An 18,589-nucleotide genomic window follows, 5' to 3' on the forward strand; every position below is an offset into this window, starting at 1 on the left:
ATTTTTGAAACAAAGATTATAAACTTTCTTTTAATTAAAATTTCATTATTTTAAAGAAATTTGTCCTTAATAGTGTGTTTTTATTGCGCATCCTAAAATTGAGGTTGCGTAATCTTTAATATCACGTAAATATTTTTTTCAGTGTAGAAGATGCATTTCTCTGATATAAAGGTTTTCTTCTTGTCCAAAAATCGATAATCTTTTGAATGAAGTCATTTTGTCCTTATAATTAAATGACTCACCTTAAAAATTGGTATCTCTAAATGAAAGACAATTTTGTTTGATTCGGGTCAAATTGGCTTTAATAATTCTAAAAAAAAATAGTCAAAATTATTGATAAACTCCGAAAACTTTAAACCTAATATTACCATACAAATTCCTTCGATAAATTGTCAGTAAATTATTGTGAATATGGGCAATAGTCTTAAAAATTTGTTATAACATATTTTTGCAAAAGCTAATAAGCGTTAAAATATAGGACATGTATTACACTACTTTTTATTTTTAAAGAATTTTAAGTTTTCGTTAACACGTTTTTAAAAGGCTTTAATAGCCCATGAAGAAAGAAGCAGACAGAACGAATGAATTTAAATTTGTTTACTAAAGGGTGGTTAAAATTTCAAGGGCCTATGTTGATATTGAATAAAACACAAACTATTTAGGAAATTATTGTAATTTCATTTTATTATGATATATTAGTATTACTCAATTATGTATGGAACAAAATATCGGCCAAAGGGGCACCGCGACCTCGGTGGCACACCTTCATCCTATGGTCCAAATTTTCGATGACGCTGAGGCATAATGGAGGTTCTATGCCGTTAATGTGCCGAATTATCTCATCCTTTAGCTCTTGAATTGTTGCTGGCTTATCGACGTACACCTTTTCTTTCAAATAACCCCAAAGAAAAAAGTCCAACGGTGTCAAATCACAAGATCTTGGCGGCCAATTGACATCGCCATTACGTGAGATAACACGGCCATTGAATTTGTTGCGCAAAAGAGCCATTGTTTCGTTAGCTGTGTGGCAAGTGGCACCGTCCTGCTGAAACCACATATCGTCCACATCCATATCTTCCAATTCGGGCCATAAAAAGTTCGTTATCATCTCACGATAGCGAACACCATTCACAGTAACTGCCGGACCGGCCTCATTTTGGAAAAAATACGGCCCGATGATGCCGCCAGCCCATAAACCGCACCAAACAGTCACTCTTTGTGGGTGCATTGGTTTTTCGACAATCATTCTTGGATTCTCATTCGCCCAAATGCGGCAATTCTGTTTATTGACGAATCCACTGAGGTGAAAATGTGCCTCATCACTGAAGATGATTTTCTTCAAAAATTGATCATCCACTGTTGCCATTTCTTGGAACCATTCTGTCCATTCACGACGTCGATGGTTCAAATTGAGTTAATCTGAAATAGAGAAATGTCGAATAAAATTCGGAAAAAAACTTGGCGTTTAGGTGTGGTTCACATTCAACATCGGCCCTGGAAATTTAACCAAGTACATGGACACAAAATTTTAAAGAGAATTGTGGCATTCATGTATACTTACTTGGTTTCCCCGCTTCGTTTTCCTCGGAATCAATACTGAAATCATTAGTGTAAAGACAAAATCTTTGGAAACCGACATGCTTTTCTTTAGTGTTTCAAGATCTATACACTCTTGCATACGTTTGAACTAATTGTCGAAGCTACTCTGATTAATGTACCTTCAAAACATGGATCAATCGCTTCTTCAGGTGTCGAAAAAACGAACATTGCGAACATTGTCGTGGTGAAGAGAGATCCTCCGTCTTCGGTTGTTAATCTTCCTGATTTTTTGGAAGACAACTGACAATTAAATGATTGTATACACCTCATAATTGGCTGCTATGCGTTGTTCTAATGGGAACATTAAGACATTTCCAGTTTTTTCCAAAAATAAAACAGGCGATCATTTGCTTGTAATGTTCACTATACAGCACGAAACTGTTTACAATTTAATTCCATTATTTTTTTGGACACAAATAGCGCTCGTATGTGAAAACCTTCTTAGTAGGTATAAACTCAAAAACGCCAAACTTTACGATAGTGCTGTCAATTGCCAGATTGCAACACTAGGGTTGCCCAGCCCCAAAATATAAAAGGCAACACTCGTATTCTTCTTCATGAAAAACAACGAAGATTCGTTCTTTTCTCATAGTTTTGTTATGGATTTTATTAAGTCTTGAGGTTAATGCGTTATAGCTTGCAAACTAGTATAATACTTTCTTTGCATTAGAAAGGCCTGGATACCTGATAAAAGAAACGAGATGCAATCTTAATGGATTCAAACGTAGGGAAGGTTGATGTGTTACGGATTGATTTCCAAAAAAGGAGGACCACACAGTACAATATCATTAGTAGAAAGGGAAATGATTTTGGGAAATGTAAAGAAATCCACTGCTGGAATATTAATCGTTCGCCATCTATTTTCTCTTATATTAGATTTTTGTGATATAGGAAAACATGATCGGCACCATCATTTATTCTTCTAAGCCAGCTTTAAAAAATTTGTTCCACACGAAATATTTTAATACCAGCTTTGTGTGAAGATTTTTATATGTGTGCTTGATAAAAACTGGAGCTTTTGATATCAATTTGAATATTCTTTTTAAGATTTTTCTCTCGTTATTATGATTTTGTTTGTGGAACAAAAATGCTTCATGCTGTGTTAAACTGTTGTTACTGCTTTGTCAGTCAACAAGCCTCCACCCTGTCTGTCAACTAGATTATAGCCACCCGTCCCATCTAATTTTCTCCATAATTTCATTTGGCTTGTTCCACTGAGCACCTACGTTAATGAAAGCAAAACCACCCGTAATGAATAAAAGAAGAAAAACAAAATAGTAAAAGTAACTTTGTAACATCAACACCGTCATTCATTCGTCATTATCGTAAACTTGAGAAGCAGTATGATTGACGTTGGATGTATGAATTAATATAAGGTTGGACCGACTTCGGTCTGTCGGCAAAAGTGTGTGACATTGTTAGAGGGACATGCAGAAGAATAATTTGTCCTCAATGTTCATGTATCTACCCACAAAAAATAATTAATTACTTTGAAACGAAATTTGAGACCAACGAAGTTGTTGTCTCCAACGAAGTTTTCTTTTATTGGTAAAGAATTCTCTTTAAAGACAAATTTTAATAACAAAAAAAAAACTTTGTTAATCGAAAATTTAATTTCCCAGAAAAGAAGTTTTTTTTGTGCGTTTAAATAAAAAGGGACAAATTTTACACAACCGATGTTTTTTTATTAAGAACATTTTGAAGGAAAAGTATATTTTTTATATGTGTACGAATCCCTTTCATTTAATATGAAAAATAAACGGACAGCAGTCTTTTATAAGTGAAGGGGAAAATCCTTCCCCTTTTCTTTTACAATAGAGGAGGACCGAGGTTCCAATTCTCCGACCCCGAATTTGGTCCAAAAAAGAGAATATTCTTTTCTCCGAAGCTTTAAAATGACAACCAAAACTCGTTTGATACAAGAACATTTTTTCACGAGAATATATATAAACAACTATTCAGTAAAAAGCTTGATGATTACTCCAGAAAAAAAGAATCATCCATCTCTGGCCAGAACCATAAAATCTGAAACATTAACATTAGGGTACAACCCTAAGCAGCCATGCCATAAATTCATTTGCAAAATTTTGTATTTCCATTTAATTAAACTCAAGAGATTTTGGTTGTATAACCATTCCCACTACAACTTTATCTTGAAGTAGTTGTTGCAAATGAGAGTTTGTTCATAAACTACAAAGTCTATGCAAATTTTATAACTATAATTCGTTCCCTATTACTGAAGAACACCAAGGATCTACATGAAAATAGCTATTGCCCCGTCATAATGCTCTTGGGATGAAAATCATTAGCATCATGTGGAAAATTAAGGTTTTTGTCATCTAATAAAGTTTGTCTGTTATTGCATGTTGGACAAATCACACAAATATGAAAATATAATGAAGGACAACTAATAAAGGGTGATACGGTCAAAATTTGGTCAATATAAACTTGACGTATTTTTTCAATTTTGCATTTAAAAAACCTGAACACCCTTCATTTTGAAGGTGTGTGTGTGTAGAATGTTGCTCCTATTTTGATTTTGGAATTCACTTTTCAGTTGTCAAAATGCCGTCCAAGCAAGAAGAGCAGCGTATCAAAATTTTGCTCGCGCATCGCGAAAATCCGAGCTACTCACACGCAAAGCTGGCAAAATCGCTAAAAGTTACCAAATCAACCGTTACAAATGTAATTAAAGTGTTTGGGGAACGTTTGTCGACAGCCAGGAAGTCTGGATTGGGGGGAAATCGAAAACCGGAAGCCGCTGAGACGACAAAGAGAGTTGCTGGTAGTTTCAAGCGAAACCCTAACCTCTCTCTCCGAGATGCCGAAAATAAGCTGGGTGTATCGTCTACAACCGTGCATCGAGCCAAAAAACGAGCCGGACTATCGACTTACAAGAAGGTAGTGACTCCAAATCGCGATGATAAACAAAATACGACGGCCAAAGCGCGACTCCGGAGGCTGTACACGACGATGCTGACGAAGTTTGACTGCGTGGTAATGGACGACGAAACCTACGTCAAAGCCGACTACAAGCAGCTTCCGGGATAGGAGTTTTATACGGAAAAAGGAAGGGGAAAGGTAGCAGATATTTTAAAGCACATAAAACTGTCAAAGTTCGCAAAGAAATGTCTGGTTTGGCAAGCCATCTGTACCTGTGGCTTGAAAAGCAGCATTTTCATAGCTTCCGGGACTGTCAACCAAGACATTTACGTGAAAGAGTGTTTGAATAAACGTTTGCTGACTTTCCTGAAGAAACACGGTTGTTCCGTACTGTTTTGGCCGGATTTGGCATCTTGCCATTACGGTAAAAAGGTCATGGAGTGGTACGCCGCCAACAACGTGCAGGTGTCAAGCGTGAGGCCCGGCAATTCGGATTTGGAAAAGCGAAAGCCTAACTGAATATTTTTCCTGAATTTTATACTAATTGAACTTGAAAAAGAAATTTAATTTGATTTTTTAAATAAACGATTTCACCGATTTACACGCGTTTTCCCTTGACCAAATTTTGACCGTATCACCCTTTAATGAAGCACAATATATAGTGAAGGAAGTACATGTTAGGACAAGAAAATTGTAGAGTAACATTTTTGGTTTGAAGACTTTTCACAAGAAACTTTTGAAATTTCTATTAATGTAGACTTAAAAACTATTAACTTCATTTTAAGGATTTTGGTAATGTTTCCGATCCAATGACACGATTAGTCTAAAATATATGTTCTTTAAATTTAAAATTAGAAAACAGATCTCATTTATAGACCTCTTATTCTATTTTTGCTATATATTAAATAAATATCAAATAAATGTCACTTTAAAATAAGAGAGGTGGCGAATTGGCTGAGAAGTAATGTTCCAAAAAATGTTGGCATTAATAACATATATACTCAGACAGTTAACCTGCAATAAAATCCTTGAACTCTGTGTTCCTTAACTCGAAATCTCTCAACGAGATGGCTGCACAAAAATTTTTCCAATTAAAATCTTAATTGAGTTTTAAAAAATATTCAATTAAAAATTTAATTGATTCAACAAGATTTTTAATTGAAACAAAAATCAATCACTCAAATTAATAGTATCAATTATTTTTTTAATTGGATCAATTCATTTTTAATTGACTGTTAATTAATTTTTTAATTGATACCGTCATTTCTGTGATTGAAGACCCTTCAATTAAAAAATTAATTGGATCAATTAATTTTGTGATTGAATAAAAAAAATGTGTGTGAGCAGTACAATATTCACCTAATATGGGGGCCTGGCCAAAAGAACATACCGGGGAACTGCGATGCAGATGAGTTAGCAAGGCTAGTAAATAGTAAGGTAGTTCACATATTCCAGGGGAACTAGAATCTGTTGGTATGCCTCTGGCTACCTGCAAGCTCTTACTGCGGGAGAAGGCTGTTATGATGGCAAATGATCGATGGTACAATTGCAAAGGCTGTAACGACACCAAGCAAATATGGCCCCATTTAAACTTAAACCGCACACTATGTTATGGCGATTTCGATTGGTAAAAAAGGTGCAACATTCTCGAAATTGATTGCCACATATGAAGGACACTGTCATAAATTTTTGTTCCTGTGTCCCTCAAAATGTTATGAATTAATAATAACTTTGGAATGACACTACCATTTGGGCGAAAATACAATGAGGGAAAAAGTAGTGTAACACCAAGGCAACATATTTTTTGCGAAACGAAAACGCCCTTAGATATGCTAGTGTTCTCGAGACGTTAGATATCACTCCTGATATCTGCTATAACGGGTCGCTGCCTGATAGGCGATTTTTTTAAAACTATTGGCGCGAAGTATTATGACTATTGTATGAGCTGTCATGATGCGGAGGAAAAGGAATCAATTAAATACCTCTTGTGTGAGTATCTATTGCTTTTTTTGTAAGGCGTAATCAAATTTTAGGGCCAAATAGCTTTAGATTACTGGTGGACCTGGAAAACGTTGACTTAAGTAGTCTGTTAATGTTTTTGGAACAATCTGGTTGGTTCAACAGAAGAAAATAATCGAGAAGGTTCAGCGGTTAAAACTAGAAGTGCCCATATGTAATAAGTACTTTTACTTAATGTTTTATCACAATGGACTGAATAGTATTAATAAGCATAACACTTAATCGGGCTGCCACTTTAACCTAACCTAGGCCAACATTAAAAGTCGATTAGTTGACTTTGATCAACATAAAAATCCGATTAGTCGTTTTTGGTCATTATCGATTAGAAGATGTTGGCTAACATAGTATAACGATTACTCATTAATTCGAATCGATTTTGAAATATTTCAAAATTTCGATTAAAAAAATCTTGAGATTTTAAGATCTCAAGCTTGGGAAAAATATGGAACATTATTTAAACAAAATAACTCAAGATAAAAAAAAATCAAATTTAATTTTTGTACAATTAGTCACATTTCGATTTTCCACTTTTATATCCCTAAGACTAACTAAGAACCATATATTTATTCTTTATACCGAAAATCGAATTTCGAGTGTAGTAAATTATGAAGTAATATTACTCCAAAGTGAAAGTTTTCATTCATTCATTCATTGCTACCAATGAAATGGATGGATGTGGATGAGTAGCAGAATGACAACCTTTTAGCTTTACTACTATTGAAAAAATGTCTTTAGCTGTTTTTCAATACAAAAGAGGGTCGCAACGGCAGTGGGAAAAATTAACAGCAAAAACTTATTTTAGATAACTGCTTTGTTACGGTTATTTCACATTACTCTACAAATATTTCGTTTTTTATGAATTGTTTTTCTTCATTTAATGAAAATGTTTATGTTAATCATAGCGGTCGGTGGTGACATTATGTGCATGACTAGAAAACATACGACAATAAAGTGGCATAGGAAGAAAACCTACATTGAGGGGGCCTGTAACATTTTATTACATTATGTTCAAGAGTTTTGTGCGACGAAATAATCTTTTAAATCATTGCCGATGTTCGAGCGAGCGAAAAAAATGGATGACATTGTGACATGCCAGAGGGTATAAAGAGAATGTGGTTGATGTAGTGGCGTTGGCCTTAAAACATCGACCGATTGTCAATGGCGTAGAATGCATTTCTTTGCTCTTGAATTTAATGTGTAGCGATGGCCGGTTATAAATAATTATACGGTTAATTTTGATCAATAAGTGACAAAAATAAACTGAAATTAAAATTTTTGCTGGACATCATATACGATCAGTGAAAAATATGTTTGAATATTAAGTTGAGGGCACATACATTGAAAAAAATATTTGCGTTATATTAAAGATTACGCATACTAAATTTTATACGCAATTTACAATATATTAAGGACACATTTCTTTAAAATAATGAAATTTTAATTAAAATAAAGTTTATAGTCTTTGCTTCAATTTTTTTCTATTAAATTTAGTACAGAAATTTTGTAAATTTGCTTCCCTCTGGTAAAGTCGCATGTCTTCGAACTACGGCAAATTTTTGATTGAAAGAAATCGCCCTTAAATTAACCGAAATATTGAGTTTAAGATTTAAGATAAAAACGCTTGAAATATAGTCTAAGGCTAGGGTCACACTAGGCAAATATTTGACCAAAATGAGTGTCGAAACATTTTTCCAGAACCATTTTCCAAATAAAGGGTGGTTAAAATTTCAAGGGCCGATGTTGATTTTGAATAAAACACAAACTATTTAGGAAATTATTGTATTACTCAATTATGTATGGAACAAAATATCGGCCAAATGGGCGCCGCGACCTCGGTGGCACACCTTCATCCGATGGTCCAAATTTTCGATGAGGCTGAGGCATAATGGAGGTTCTATGCCGTTAATGTGCCGAATTATCTCATCCTTTAGCTCTTGAATTGTTGCTGGCTTATCGACGTACACCTTTTCTTTCAAATAACCCCAAAGAAAAAAGTCCAACAGTGTCAAATCACATGATCTTGCCGGCCAATTGACAACGTCATTACGTGTGATAACACGGCCATTGAATTTGTTGCGCAAAAGAGCCATTATTTCGTTAGCTGTGTGGCAAGTGGCACCGTCCTGCTGAAACCACATATCGTCCACATCCATAACTTCCAATTCGGGCCATAAAAAGTTCGTTATCATCTCACGATAGCGAACACCATTCACAGTAACTGCCTGACCGGCCTCATTTTGGAAAAAATAAGGTCCGATGATGCCGCCAGCCCATAAACCGCACCAAACAGTCACTCTTTGCATTGGTTGCATTGGTTTTTCGACAATCACTCTTGGATTCTCATTCGCCCAAATGCGGCAATTCTATTTATTGACGAATCCACTGAGGTGAAAATATGCCTCATCACTGAAGATGATTTTCTTCGAAAATTGATCATCCACTGTTGCCATTTCTTGGAACCATTCTGCCCATTCACGACGTCCATGGTTCAAATTGAGTAAGTCTGAAATAGAGAAATGTCAAATAAAATTCGGAAAAAACTTGGCGTTTAGGTGTGGTTCACATTCAACATCGGCCCTTACAATTTAACCACCTTTAGGTTAGGTTAGGTTAGGTTAGGTTAGGTTAAAGTGGCAGCCCTATTAAATTTCAGGCTCACTTAGACTATTCAGTCCATTGTGATATCACATTTAACTAAAAGTACCTATTACACATGGACACTTCTAGTCTTAACCACTGAACCTTCTCTATTATTTACTTTTGTGGAACCAACCAGATTGCTCCAAAAACATTAACAAACTGCTTAAGTTAACGTTTTCCAGGTCAGCCAGTAATCTAAAGCTATACGCTTACGCCTTACACAAAAAGCAGGACACTCACACAAGAGGTGTTTAATTGATTCCTTTTCCTCCACATCATGACAGCTTATACATTAGTCATTATACTTTGCACCTATAGTTTTTGCAAATTCGCCTATCAGGCAGCGACCCGTTATAGCAGATATCAGGAGTGCTATCTGACGCCTTGAGAACACTAGCATATCTAGTGTGCGGTTTAAGTTTAAATGGGGCCATATTTGCTTGGTGTCGTTACAACCCTTGCAATTTTCCCATCGAATATTGGCCACCATAACAGCCTTCTCACGCAGTAAGAGCTTGCAGGTGGCCAGAGGCATACCAACAGATTCTAGTTCCCCTGGAATATGTAAGGTAGTTCCTAGCCTTGCTAACACATCTGCTTCGCAATTCCACCCTTTATCTGGATACGGTTTTTGTAAAATATCCCTACCATGATGTTATATATACAATATGAGCTCAAAATGTTTGCTGGTTTGGTTGTGGCGACGGATTCTTTTTCGATTTCTGTCAAATATTTGCCCAGTGTGACCATAGCATAAGACTTGTTTTGAGAATTTAGCATCTTTGGTTTAAAGTTTTTTTTTTTTTTTTTTTTGTAATTAAGAAAAAAATTCTTAATTTATTAAAGTATCCGTTATAATTTGGGTTTTTAAACTGGTACTTGTTTGTACGTGAATATCTTTGTTAATAAGAATGAAAATTCGATAAATGAGATCTGTACCCTAATTTTAATTTTATTGATTCTAGATTTAAAGCCAGATAGATCGCTAAAAAGTCTTTATTTGAAAAAGCCGCATCTTTGGCTTGGAATCAATACCAAAATATTTAAGGGAAGGTCAAAATCTTTGGATCCAAGTAATTTTTTTGAGAGTAGTGATCGAAGAGTTTTATTTTATATTCGTGATCAATTCAAATTGCAATGGGATAATTCATTTATGCTTCCTCCTCTAGAAGTCAGCATATAAGGCTCAAATTGAGTAATCTCCCCCAGCCAGATCAATACTGAGAACTAGGGAAGTATCAACTCGTCCGGTCTGAGACATGTATACACTAAAAAAAAAAAAAAGTTTACTTGGATCCCAAGTTTTTGATCTTCCTTTAAGGATTTTGGTATTGATTCCTAGCCAAAGATGCGGGTTCTTTAAAATAAGGACATTTTTTTGCAACCTATCAGGCTTTAAATCTAGGACCTATAAAATTAAAATTAAAATACAGATCTCATTTATCGAATTTTCATTCTATTTTTCCGGTATATTAATAAAGCTATTCACGTACAAACAAATGCCAGTTTAAAGATTCAAATTATGACGGATGCTTCGAAGTAAAAAATATTTTCTTAATTCAAAAAAAAAAAAAAAAAAAAAAAAAAAAAAAAAAAACTTTAAACCAAAGATGCTAAATCCTCAAAATAAGCCTTAGCCTATATTTGAAGCGTATTTATCTTAAATCTAAAGATTCAATATTTCAGTTAATTTAAGGACGATTTCTTTAAATCAAAAATGCGTTTCTTTACTTTAAGGAAAAGTTGCTTTAGGTTAAAGACATGCAACTTTACCGAAGGGACGCAAATTTCCAAAATGTGTGTCCTAAATTTAATGAAAACATTTTTGAAGCAAAGATTATAAACTTTCTTTTAATTAAAATTTCATTATTTTAAAGAAATTTGTACTTAAAAGTGTGTAAATTGCTCATTCTAATATTGAGGTTGCGTAAATATTTTTTTTCAGTGTATTCAGTAGGGTGTACAAATAACCGTTTTTTTTTGGCTCGGTCGGTTTTCGGTTTATACGAAATTCCCAATTTTTTAAAAACCGGTTTTCGGATTTTTATTTTATTCTTTAAAAGCAAATAAAAATGATTTTAGACAATCGTCACAACGCTTATTATCATGCCTGTTCTTCACACCACTTTTTGGAATTTCTAATCAAATCAGTCAGAAGAATTTTTTGTTAAAATTTTAGTTAGTTTTATAAAATCTTAGTTCGTAGCATATTGAACTGATTTTGCTCAATAAAATGTGCAAAATATATAAAAAACACATTAAAGTTTCGAAAGATTTCATTTTGTGTTAAAAATCTTTAAAGTTTGCATACGATAGTTGTACACTTGGTCCACACAGAAAAAATATTTGTGTACATTTTTCAGGTCTGTCAAGGTGTAAGTGTAGTCCAGAACACCTCTTAAGTTTGAAAGCGATAAATAAATGTGTGTACCAGAACAGGCACGAATATATTCGATTTAATTTGGTCTCAAAGAAAGGTCTTTACAACAAAATGGAATTTTATTTGACCCAAAATTTCGTTCCGAATGAAAATATTTTTGCTTAGGGTGAAAGACACAGTTATCTCTTAAATTTTATCGAATAATGCAAAGACCGTCCTATTATTTTGTGTTACTTTGTGAACAAGTGTCGTAAGTAGTCAGTTGTTTTTAATTTTTAGTATTTCTCTATAAAACGTTAGAAATCCCATTGAAATAAAGAAAACCGATTAACCGATATTCAAAAACCGGATTTGCGTTTAACCGAAAATATCAATTTCTTCACTATCCGGTTTCTGTCTGTGTAATTGAAACCAGTTAATCGGTGTTGGTTTCGGACACCCTAATAGTCAAGCGCGTATATATTTGTATCCGACATTTTTTTAAGATTTTAAATATTTTTTTTAATTTATCAACAATCAATTTCAACAAATTAAATTTTTTCCAAAACGAAGACCCTTAATAAAGGGCTTTTTAATAATAAAAAGCCTTTCACAAGACTCCAATTTCTGATTATAATACATTTTCAATTATCTATTAAAACCATTTTTTTTGTTATACCTTTACCTTTTAACACTATATGATGCAGCCTTTGTATACCATAGCAATGTAATTTTGCCATCGATTCCAATGCTCATTGAATACTGTCTCTGCTGTTGACCCAATTCCGTGTGTTAACTTCCAATTAAGCGTTTTTTCGCTCTTATCAATAGAAACTGATTTCCCCCCTTCTAGAAGAGGGAGGAATTTTGTTTATTTCCATTTAAATGGATGCGCTTTGATTCATCATCACCATCTATGTTTTATACGTGAAGATGATGATTTTCCAATTTATCATTTATGTGTTAGAGAGACTTTTTTCTCCCTTCCCTGGTCTGTTGTTGGCAAGCTATTTTTGTAAAGACAAAAACAGCATACAAATCAAATAACAAACATGAACTCAATATACATAAACACTGGTGAACTCTACTCTGTACGCGTTCTAAAAGTAATATTTGCACAACCCACTTTTAGTAGAAGCTTTTGCGAAAAATCTTCCTCGACCAAGTGTGAATGACGAATGGACGAAAGATGGAATAACATGAAATGAATGAATGTCTGAATAGGAGGGTAGCTTAAAGAGAAATATCTATGATCTGTGAGATAAAAATTAGCATGGAAAAAAACTAGGACATTGATGGAATAAAAATCCTTTCGAATGCATTTATATGGAATCAAGGACGATTAACTATTTGCGTATACATAAACAGCACTTTGATTGCACTTAACATCTCAGATAAACAATGTTCTCCTTTTTGCCGAAAAAAATGTTTTTCTAAAAAAAACTTGCCCTTATGGTAAAAAATTAACATATGCCGTTTTATAAGATGTTGACCTTCATTTAGAGATTTAGATATTGCCTCTGGGATATCAATGAACTTATGTGAATATTGTCAAAATATTATTTCTATAGAAAATTTTGTTACAATTTTATTTCCTTCCAAAGGATAATTTGTCAAAATTTTATTTCCAGAGAAAATTTTGTCAAAATTTTTTTTCTTTGGAAAATTTTGTCAAAACTTTATTTCTTTGGAAAATTTTGTCAAAATTTTGTTTCTATAGAAAATTTTGTAAAAATTTTATTTCTTTAGAAAATTTTGTCAAAATTTTATTTCTATAGGAAATTTTGTCAAAATTTTATTTCTATAGAAAATTTTGTCAAAATTTTATTTCTATAAAAAATTTTGTCAAAATTTTATTTCTATAGAAAATTTTGCCAAAATTTTATTTCTATAGAAAATTTTATTTCTTTGGGAAATTTTGTCAAAATTTTGTTTCTATAGAAAATTTTGTCAAAATTTTATTTCTATAGAAAATTTTGTCAAAATTTTATTTCTATAGAAAATTTTATCAAAATTTTATTTCTATAAAAAATTTTATCAAAATTTTATTTCTATAGAAAATTTAGTCAAAATTTTATTTTGTCAACATTTTATTTCTATAGAAAATTTTGTCAAAATTTTATTTCTATAGAAAATGTTATCAACATTTTATTTCTATAGAAAATTTTGCAAAAATTTTATTTCTTAGAAAATTTTGTCAAAATTTTATTTCTATAGAAAATTTTGTCAAAATTTTATTTCTATAGAAAAATTTGTCAAAATTTTATTTCTATAGAAAATTTTATCAACATTTTATTTCTATAGAAAATTTTGCAAAAATTTTATTTCTTAGAAAATTTTGTTAAAATTTTATTTCTATAGAAAATTTTGTCAACATTTTATTTCTATAGAAAAAATTGTCAAAATTTTATTTCTGTAGAAAATTTTATCAAATTTTTATTTCTATAGAAAATTTTGTCAAAATTTTATTTCTATAGAAAATTTTGTCAAATTTTGTTTCTTTAGAAATTTTTCTCAAAATTTTATTTCTATAGAAAATTTTGTCAAATTTTTATTTCTATAAAAAATTCTGTCAAATTTTTATTTCTCTAGAAAATTTTGTCAAAATTTTATTTCTCTAGAAAATTTTGTCAAAATTTTATTTCTATAGAAAATTTTGTCAAAATTTTATTTAGTCAAAATTTTATTTCTATAGAAAATTTTCTCAAAATTGTATTTCTTTAGAAAAATTTGTCAAAATTTTATTTCTGTAGAAAATTTTGTCAAAATTTTATTTCTATAGAAAATTTAGTCAAAATTTTATTTCTATAGAAAATATTGTCAAAATTTTATTTCTATAGAAAATATTGTCAAAATGTTATTTCTATTTTTTCTATAGATATAAAATTTTGTCAAAATTTTATTTCTATATAAAATTTTGTCAAAAGTTTATTTCTATAGAAAATTCTGTCAAAATTGTATTTCTATAGAAAATTCTGTCAAAATGTTATTTCTATAGAAAATTTGGTCAAAATTTTATTTCTATAGAAAATTTTGTCAAAATTTTATTTCTATAGAAAAGTTTGTCAAAATTTTATTTCTATAGAAAATTTTGTCAAAATTTTATTTCTATATAAAATTTTGTCAAATTTTGTTTCTATAGAAATTTTTGTCAAAATTTTATTTCTATAGAAAATTTTGTCAAATTTTTATTTCTATAGAAAATTCTGTCAAAATTTTATTTCTATAGAAATTTTTGCCAAAATTTTATTTCTATAGAAAATTTTGTCAAAATTTTATTGTTATAGAAAATTTTGTCAAAATTTTATTTCTTTGGAAAATTTTTAGAATTTTATTTCTACTTATGAAGTATCTCTTAGTTGGAAAGGAATATTTTGCAAAATCTACCAAAACATCAAGAATTCTACCAATCTACCAAACAGTGAAAAATCTACCATTTTTGGTAGAATTCTACCAACTATGGCAACGGTGATTTGGATTCCGCCTACAATCCCTTTTCTTATCTTCAATACTGTAAATGGTCCTTAATCTTTTCGTCCAAAACTAGCATTAAAGCTTTATCACGAACTTTCATAAAACTTTAAATTAATTCATAGGAACTAGCTCACGAGCTAGTTGCTATGTATTTGGAATACGCTTACAATTTGTCTGTTATCTTCAATGTTGTAAATGGTCCTCTCTCTCTTCTTTGATTTCCTGAGAATATGTGTCCAAAAGTATCATTAAAGTCTTATAACGGGGTTTAGTCCAATGACGTTTGATCAGAGATCTGGACGAAACTTTAAACTCAGTAATTTTTTCCGAAAACATCATCCATACATTTCATTTAATCGACGTCACATAATTACTCAATTTTATTATTATTTATTATACTATGTGTATGTAATTTTTAAATTGCTCTTTTTAATATTTAAGAAAATATTTTGTGAATATTTTGTGCTTGTTTTGTGGAATTTTAATTTGGTTTTATTTCTTTTTTTCTTCTCTTTTCATTTATATGGCTTCATTCTGAATTGCATTCGTTATGATTTTTGCTGCTTTTTTTGCGCTAACATTAGAAATGTTTAAACATTGGCATCAAACTTTAGAGGATCATTATAAAGAATTGGATTCAACCTAAACAAGCAAAAGGACAACAATCCCACATTTACTAGCCTCATCAGTTACTCAGGATCCCACAATCTCGTATCACCACCACAACCACCACCACCAATATCATCATCAAAACTATAATTCATCATATATAGAAGAAGAGGCCAGAAACTACCAACTTCTATATATTTTCTTTCTTAATTTTTTTCCAATCTCTTATTTTTTTGGACAATAATCAACAACAGGTGGCGGAATAACCGGTAAAGAAACAACATACGGAGGCATAGGGGGAGCCAAGACATAATAGAGAAAATATCTATTATTGGCTTGGATTCCACCATTGTTACCATATATAAATCCTCAATAGAGAAACAAAATAAGATTTTTTTCGCAAAACAGCTCTCCTCTAAAGCTACTTTAGAGGAGTTCTTGGAATGTTGGAATATCCTCAACGTTTTGCGCGTACAGTCCCCGAACCCTTAATAACACAAAACAATTCGACAACACATCATCATCATCATCACCAACCGCCAACACATCACGAACGACCACAGCCACTGCCACATCAAAACTATCAACAACAGCAACATATTGTAGTGGGATCTCACTATCATTCATCACAACAACAACAAGGATCATCATATCCAACAACACCGGCATCACCGGCCCATCAACGTTATCAGCAACAACCACCAATACCACCGCCGCAACATCATCAAAGGACTCTTTCGACAGCCTCATCTTGTAGTGCCCAGCACAAAAGTGTTACATTTAGTCAAATAACAAGTACATCCAATAGTGGCGATTATAGTGCCGGTAGCAGTAGTGGTAATTCCAGTTGTGGTGGTCAACAATCAATGGCGGGCAACATGAAGCACGGTAAGAATGAAAAGTGTTTATATTGCATTGGAAGCTTTGAGGACTAGGATGAAGAATTTTAAATGTTTCTTTTACCTGGGCCGCAGACCTCAGATAGGGATTGTAATAATTATATACCGATGGAGACGTTTTAACCTGTGGTAAACGTCCGTAAGAATTTATTATTACTTTTTTGCGTGGATTGAGAGATCAAACCATATGGAAGCTGCAAAACAATTTTCCCATTTTCACACAAATCTTTGGATAGGTGTAAAATACTTCGGCATTTCAAATTTCAGTCTTTTCGGATTAAATATTAATCTGGACAAACCTTGAGCAAGAAATCTCCATTATTATTGATTGTAGTCCGATTACAAGGATAAAAGGACAATTCTAGATGGTATTTTAAGACGATCTGAAAAACATTTCACCAATAATAAGAAAACTTCTTTTACGGAGGCTCACGCTTCCGTAAAGTTTCGAAAACAATTTTATTTAATTTCGCAAAAATTTGGATCAATCGCATCATCATTTATATATAATAAAAAATGGCTTCTAGAAAAGAATGTAATAGAAAAATTCGGAAAATTGATATCAAATTCTCCCTAGCTGTTTGATATTGATTTTCCGACATTTCTTTTATCCAGATTCTTATGGCTCCAAAGTTTTTATTTTCAATGACGGATCTATCGCAGGATTGGCATCGCATTTCTTTAATTTTCATAAACATAATTGATTAATTTCTATACTCATTTGAACACGGTCCCAGGACGTGTCCTTTGGATTGAGCCCAAGTCGTGTTCTAAAGTGTAAATTTATGCCGTCTATGCCGAACTCATTTTAAAGTGACCGGTCCCGTCCATCCGATTTGACAAAATTTGGATAGCGGTCGATTTTTACCTAAGGTAAGGCGAGATGGTGAAAGGCTCTATGTTTGACGTTATGACCATTGGCAACATTCGACTCCCGTAGTGAATAACATTTGCTAGTTCTGTAGCGGTTGATCCATTTCCGGAGATTTAGTTTCAGATTTCCAAAAAATTACGTTTTTCATGATCTTTTTATAGCTGATAAAGCTGTGCCCAACATTATTAATTTTGGTAAAATCTTAAGCAATTTTTCCCAAATTTCTAAAAAATATGAAAATTCTACTTTATAACTTTACAATCCCTAACTCGGTCCGGGTTCACTTACATTATGATATAAAACCTCATTAATCGTCGTTTTCGATGTAATAATTCTTTGATTTTCAATTTTCCTAATACGTTTAATGACACCTTTCTTTCCCCCCTTCATAATTTAGGAAAATCACAAGAAGATGTTTGCTACGTAGTAGCTAAATATGATTATGCAGCACAAGGAGCTCAAGAATTGGATCTGCGGAAAAATGAACGTTATCTACTTTTAGATGATACCAAACATTGGTGGCGTGTACAAAATAATCGTAATCTTTCCGGCTATGTACCCAGTAATTATGTGAAAAAAGAAAAACCATCATTATTCGATAGGTAAGTTTAGTAATCATTTAAAATTATAAAATATATTTAAAACAAAACCCCTCTTGTAATCAATACTAACCGCAAAATATATTTGCCTATATATTTTTTATTCTTTTTTCCTCTTTTAGACATGCTTGTTGCCTATGATTTTGACTAGTATTGCATTTGTTGGTCATCCTACTAAATTGGCTTTTTTGTTTTTTGCTTTTTTTTAATTATTTTTTTTTATATTTATAAAAATTATTTTATATGAATGTTCATTTTCATTTTTTATTTGTCCACTACTTTCGGCTTTACTTTACTCTGTTTCGTACAAAAAAATCAATCTTCCTACCCTTGTAAAAATTTTCCATATTTAACCATTGTATAGAGTATGTGCTTTCATTATTTAAAAAAAATCTTTTGGTCTACCCACCCAAGTTTATTTTGTTGATGCTGATGTGCTAAATCATACTGTTCTCCAGCTTAATAATTCTAAATTGTTCCCTTCGTCATCCCCCGTTGTGTTGAAACAACACTTCATTTGAAGAAGTTCATCATTTACTGCCCGCCGGCGTCATTACTAGGCCAAGGGTGTGGGAAAACGTATGTTTTCTCGTAGTATTAAAATTTCTTCCATCCATGGAAGACGATATAAATC

General features: G+C 32.2%; 1 protein-coding gene across 1 annotated transcript in view; it reads left to right on the forward strand.

Moving 5' to 3' along the window:
* dock (SH2/SH3 adaptor protein dock) overlaps window positions 1–18,589 on the forward strand; it is a 73,987-nt gene that overhangs the window by 50,315 nt on the left and 5,083 nt on the right. Inside the window, exons 2-3 of the mRNA XM_075297106.1 lie at window positions 15,559–16,471; window positions 17,754–17,958. Coding sequence (XP_075153221.1) covers window positions 16,027–16,471; window positions 17,754–17,958 — 650 coding nt within the window. The 5' untranslated portion in view covers window positions 15,559–16,026. The remainder of the gene's footprint in view (window positions 1–15,558; window positions 16,472–17,753; window positions 17,959–18,589) is intronic.

The sequence above is a fragment of the Haematobia irritans genome, chromosome 2 (assembly GCF_050003625.1).
Source record: "Haematobia irritans isolate KBUSLIRL chromosome 2, ASM5000362v1, whole genome shotgun sequence".
Classification (NCBI taxonomy): domain Eukaryota; kingdom Metazoa; phylum Arthropoda; class Insecta; order Diptera; family Muscidae; genus Haematobia; species Haematobia irritans.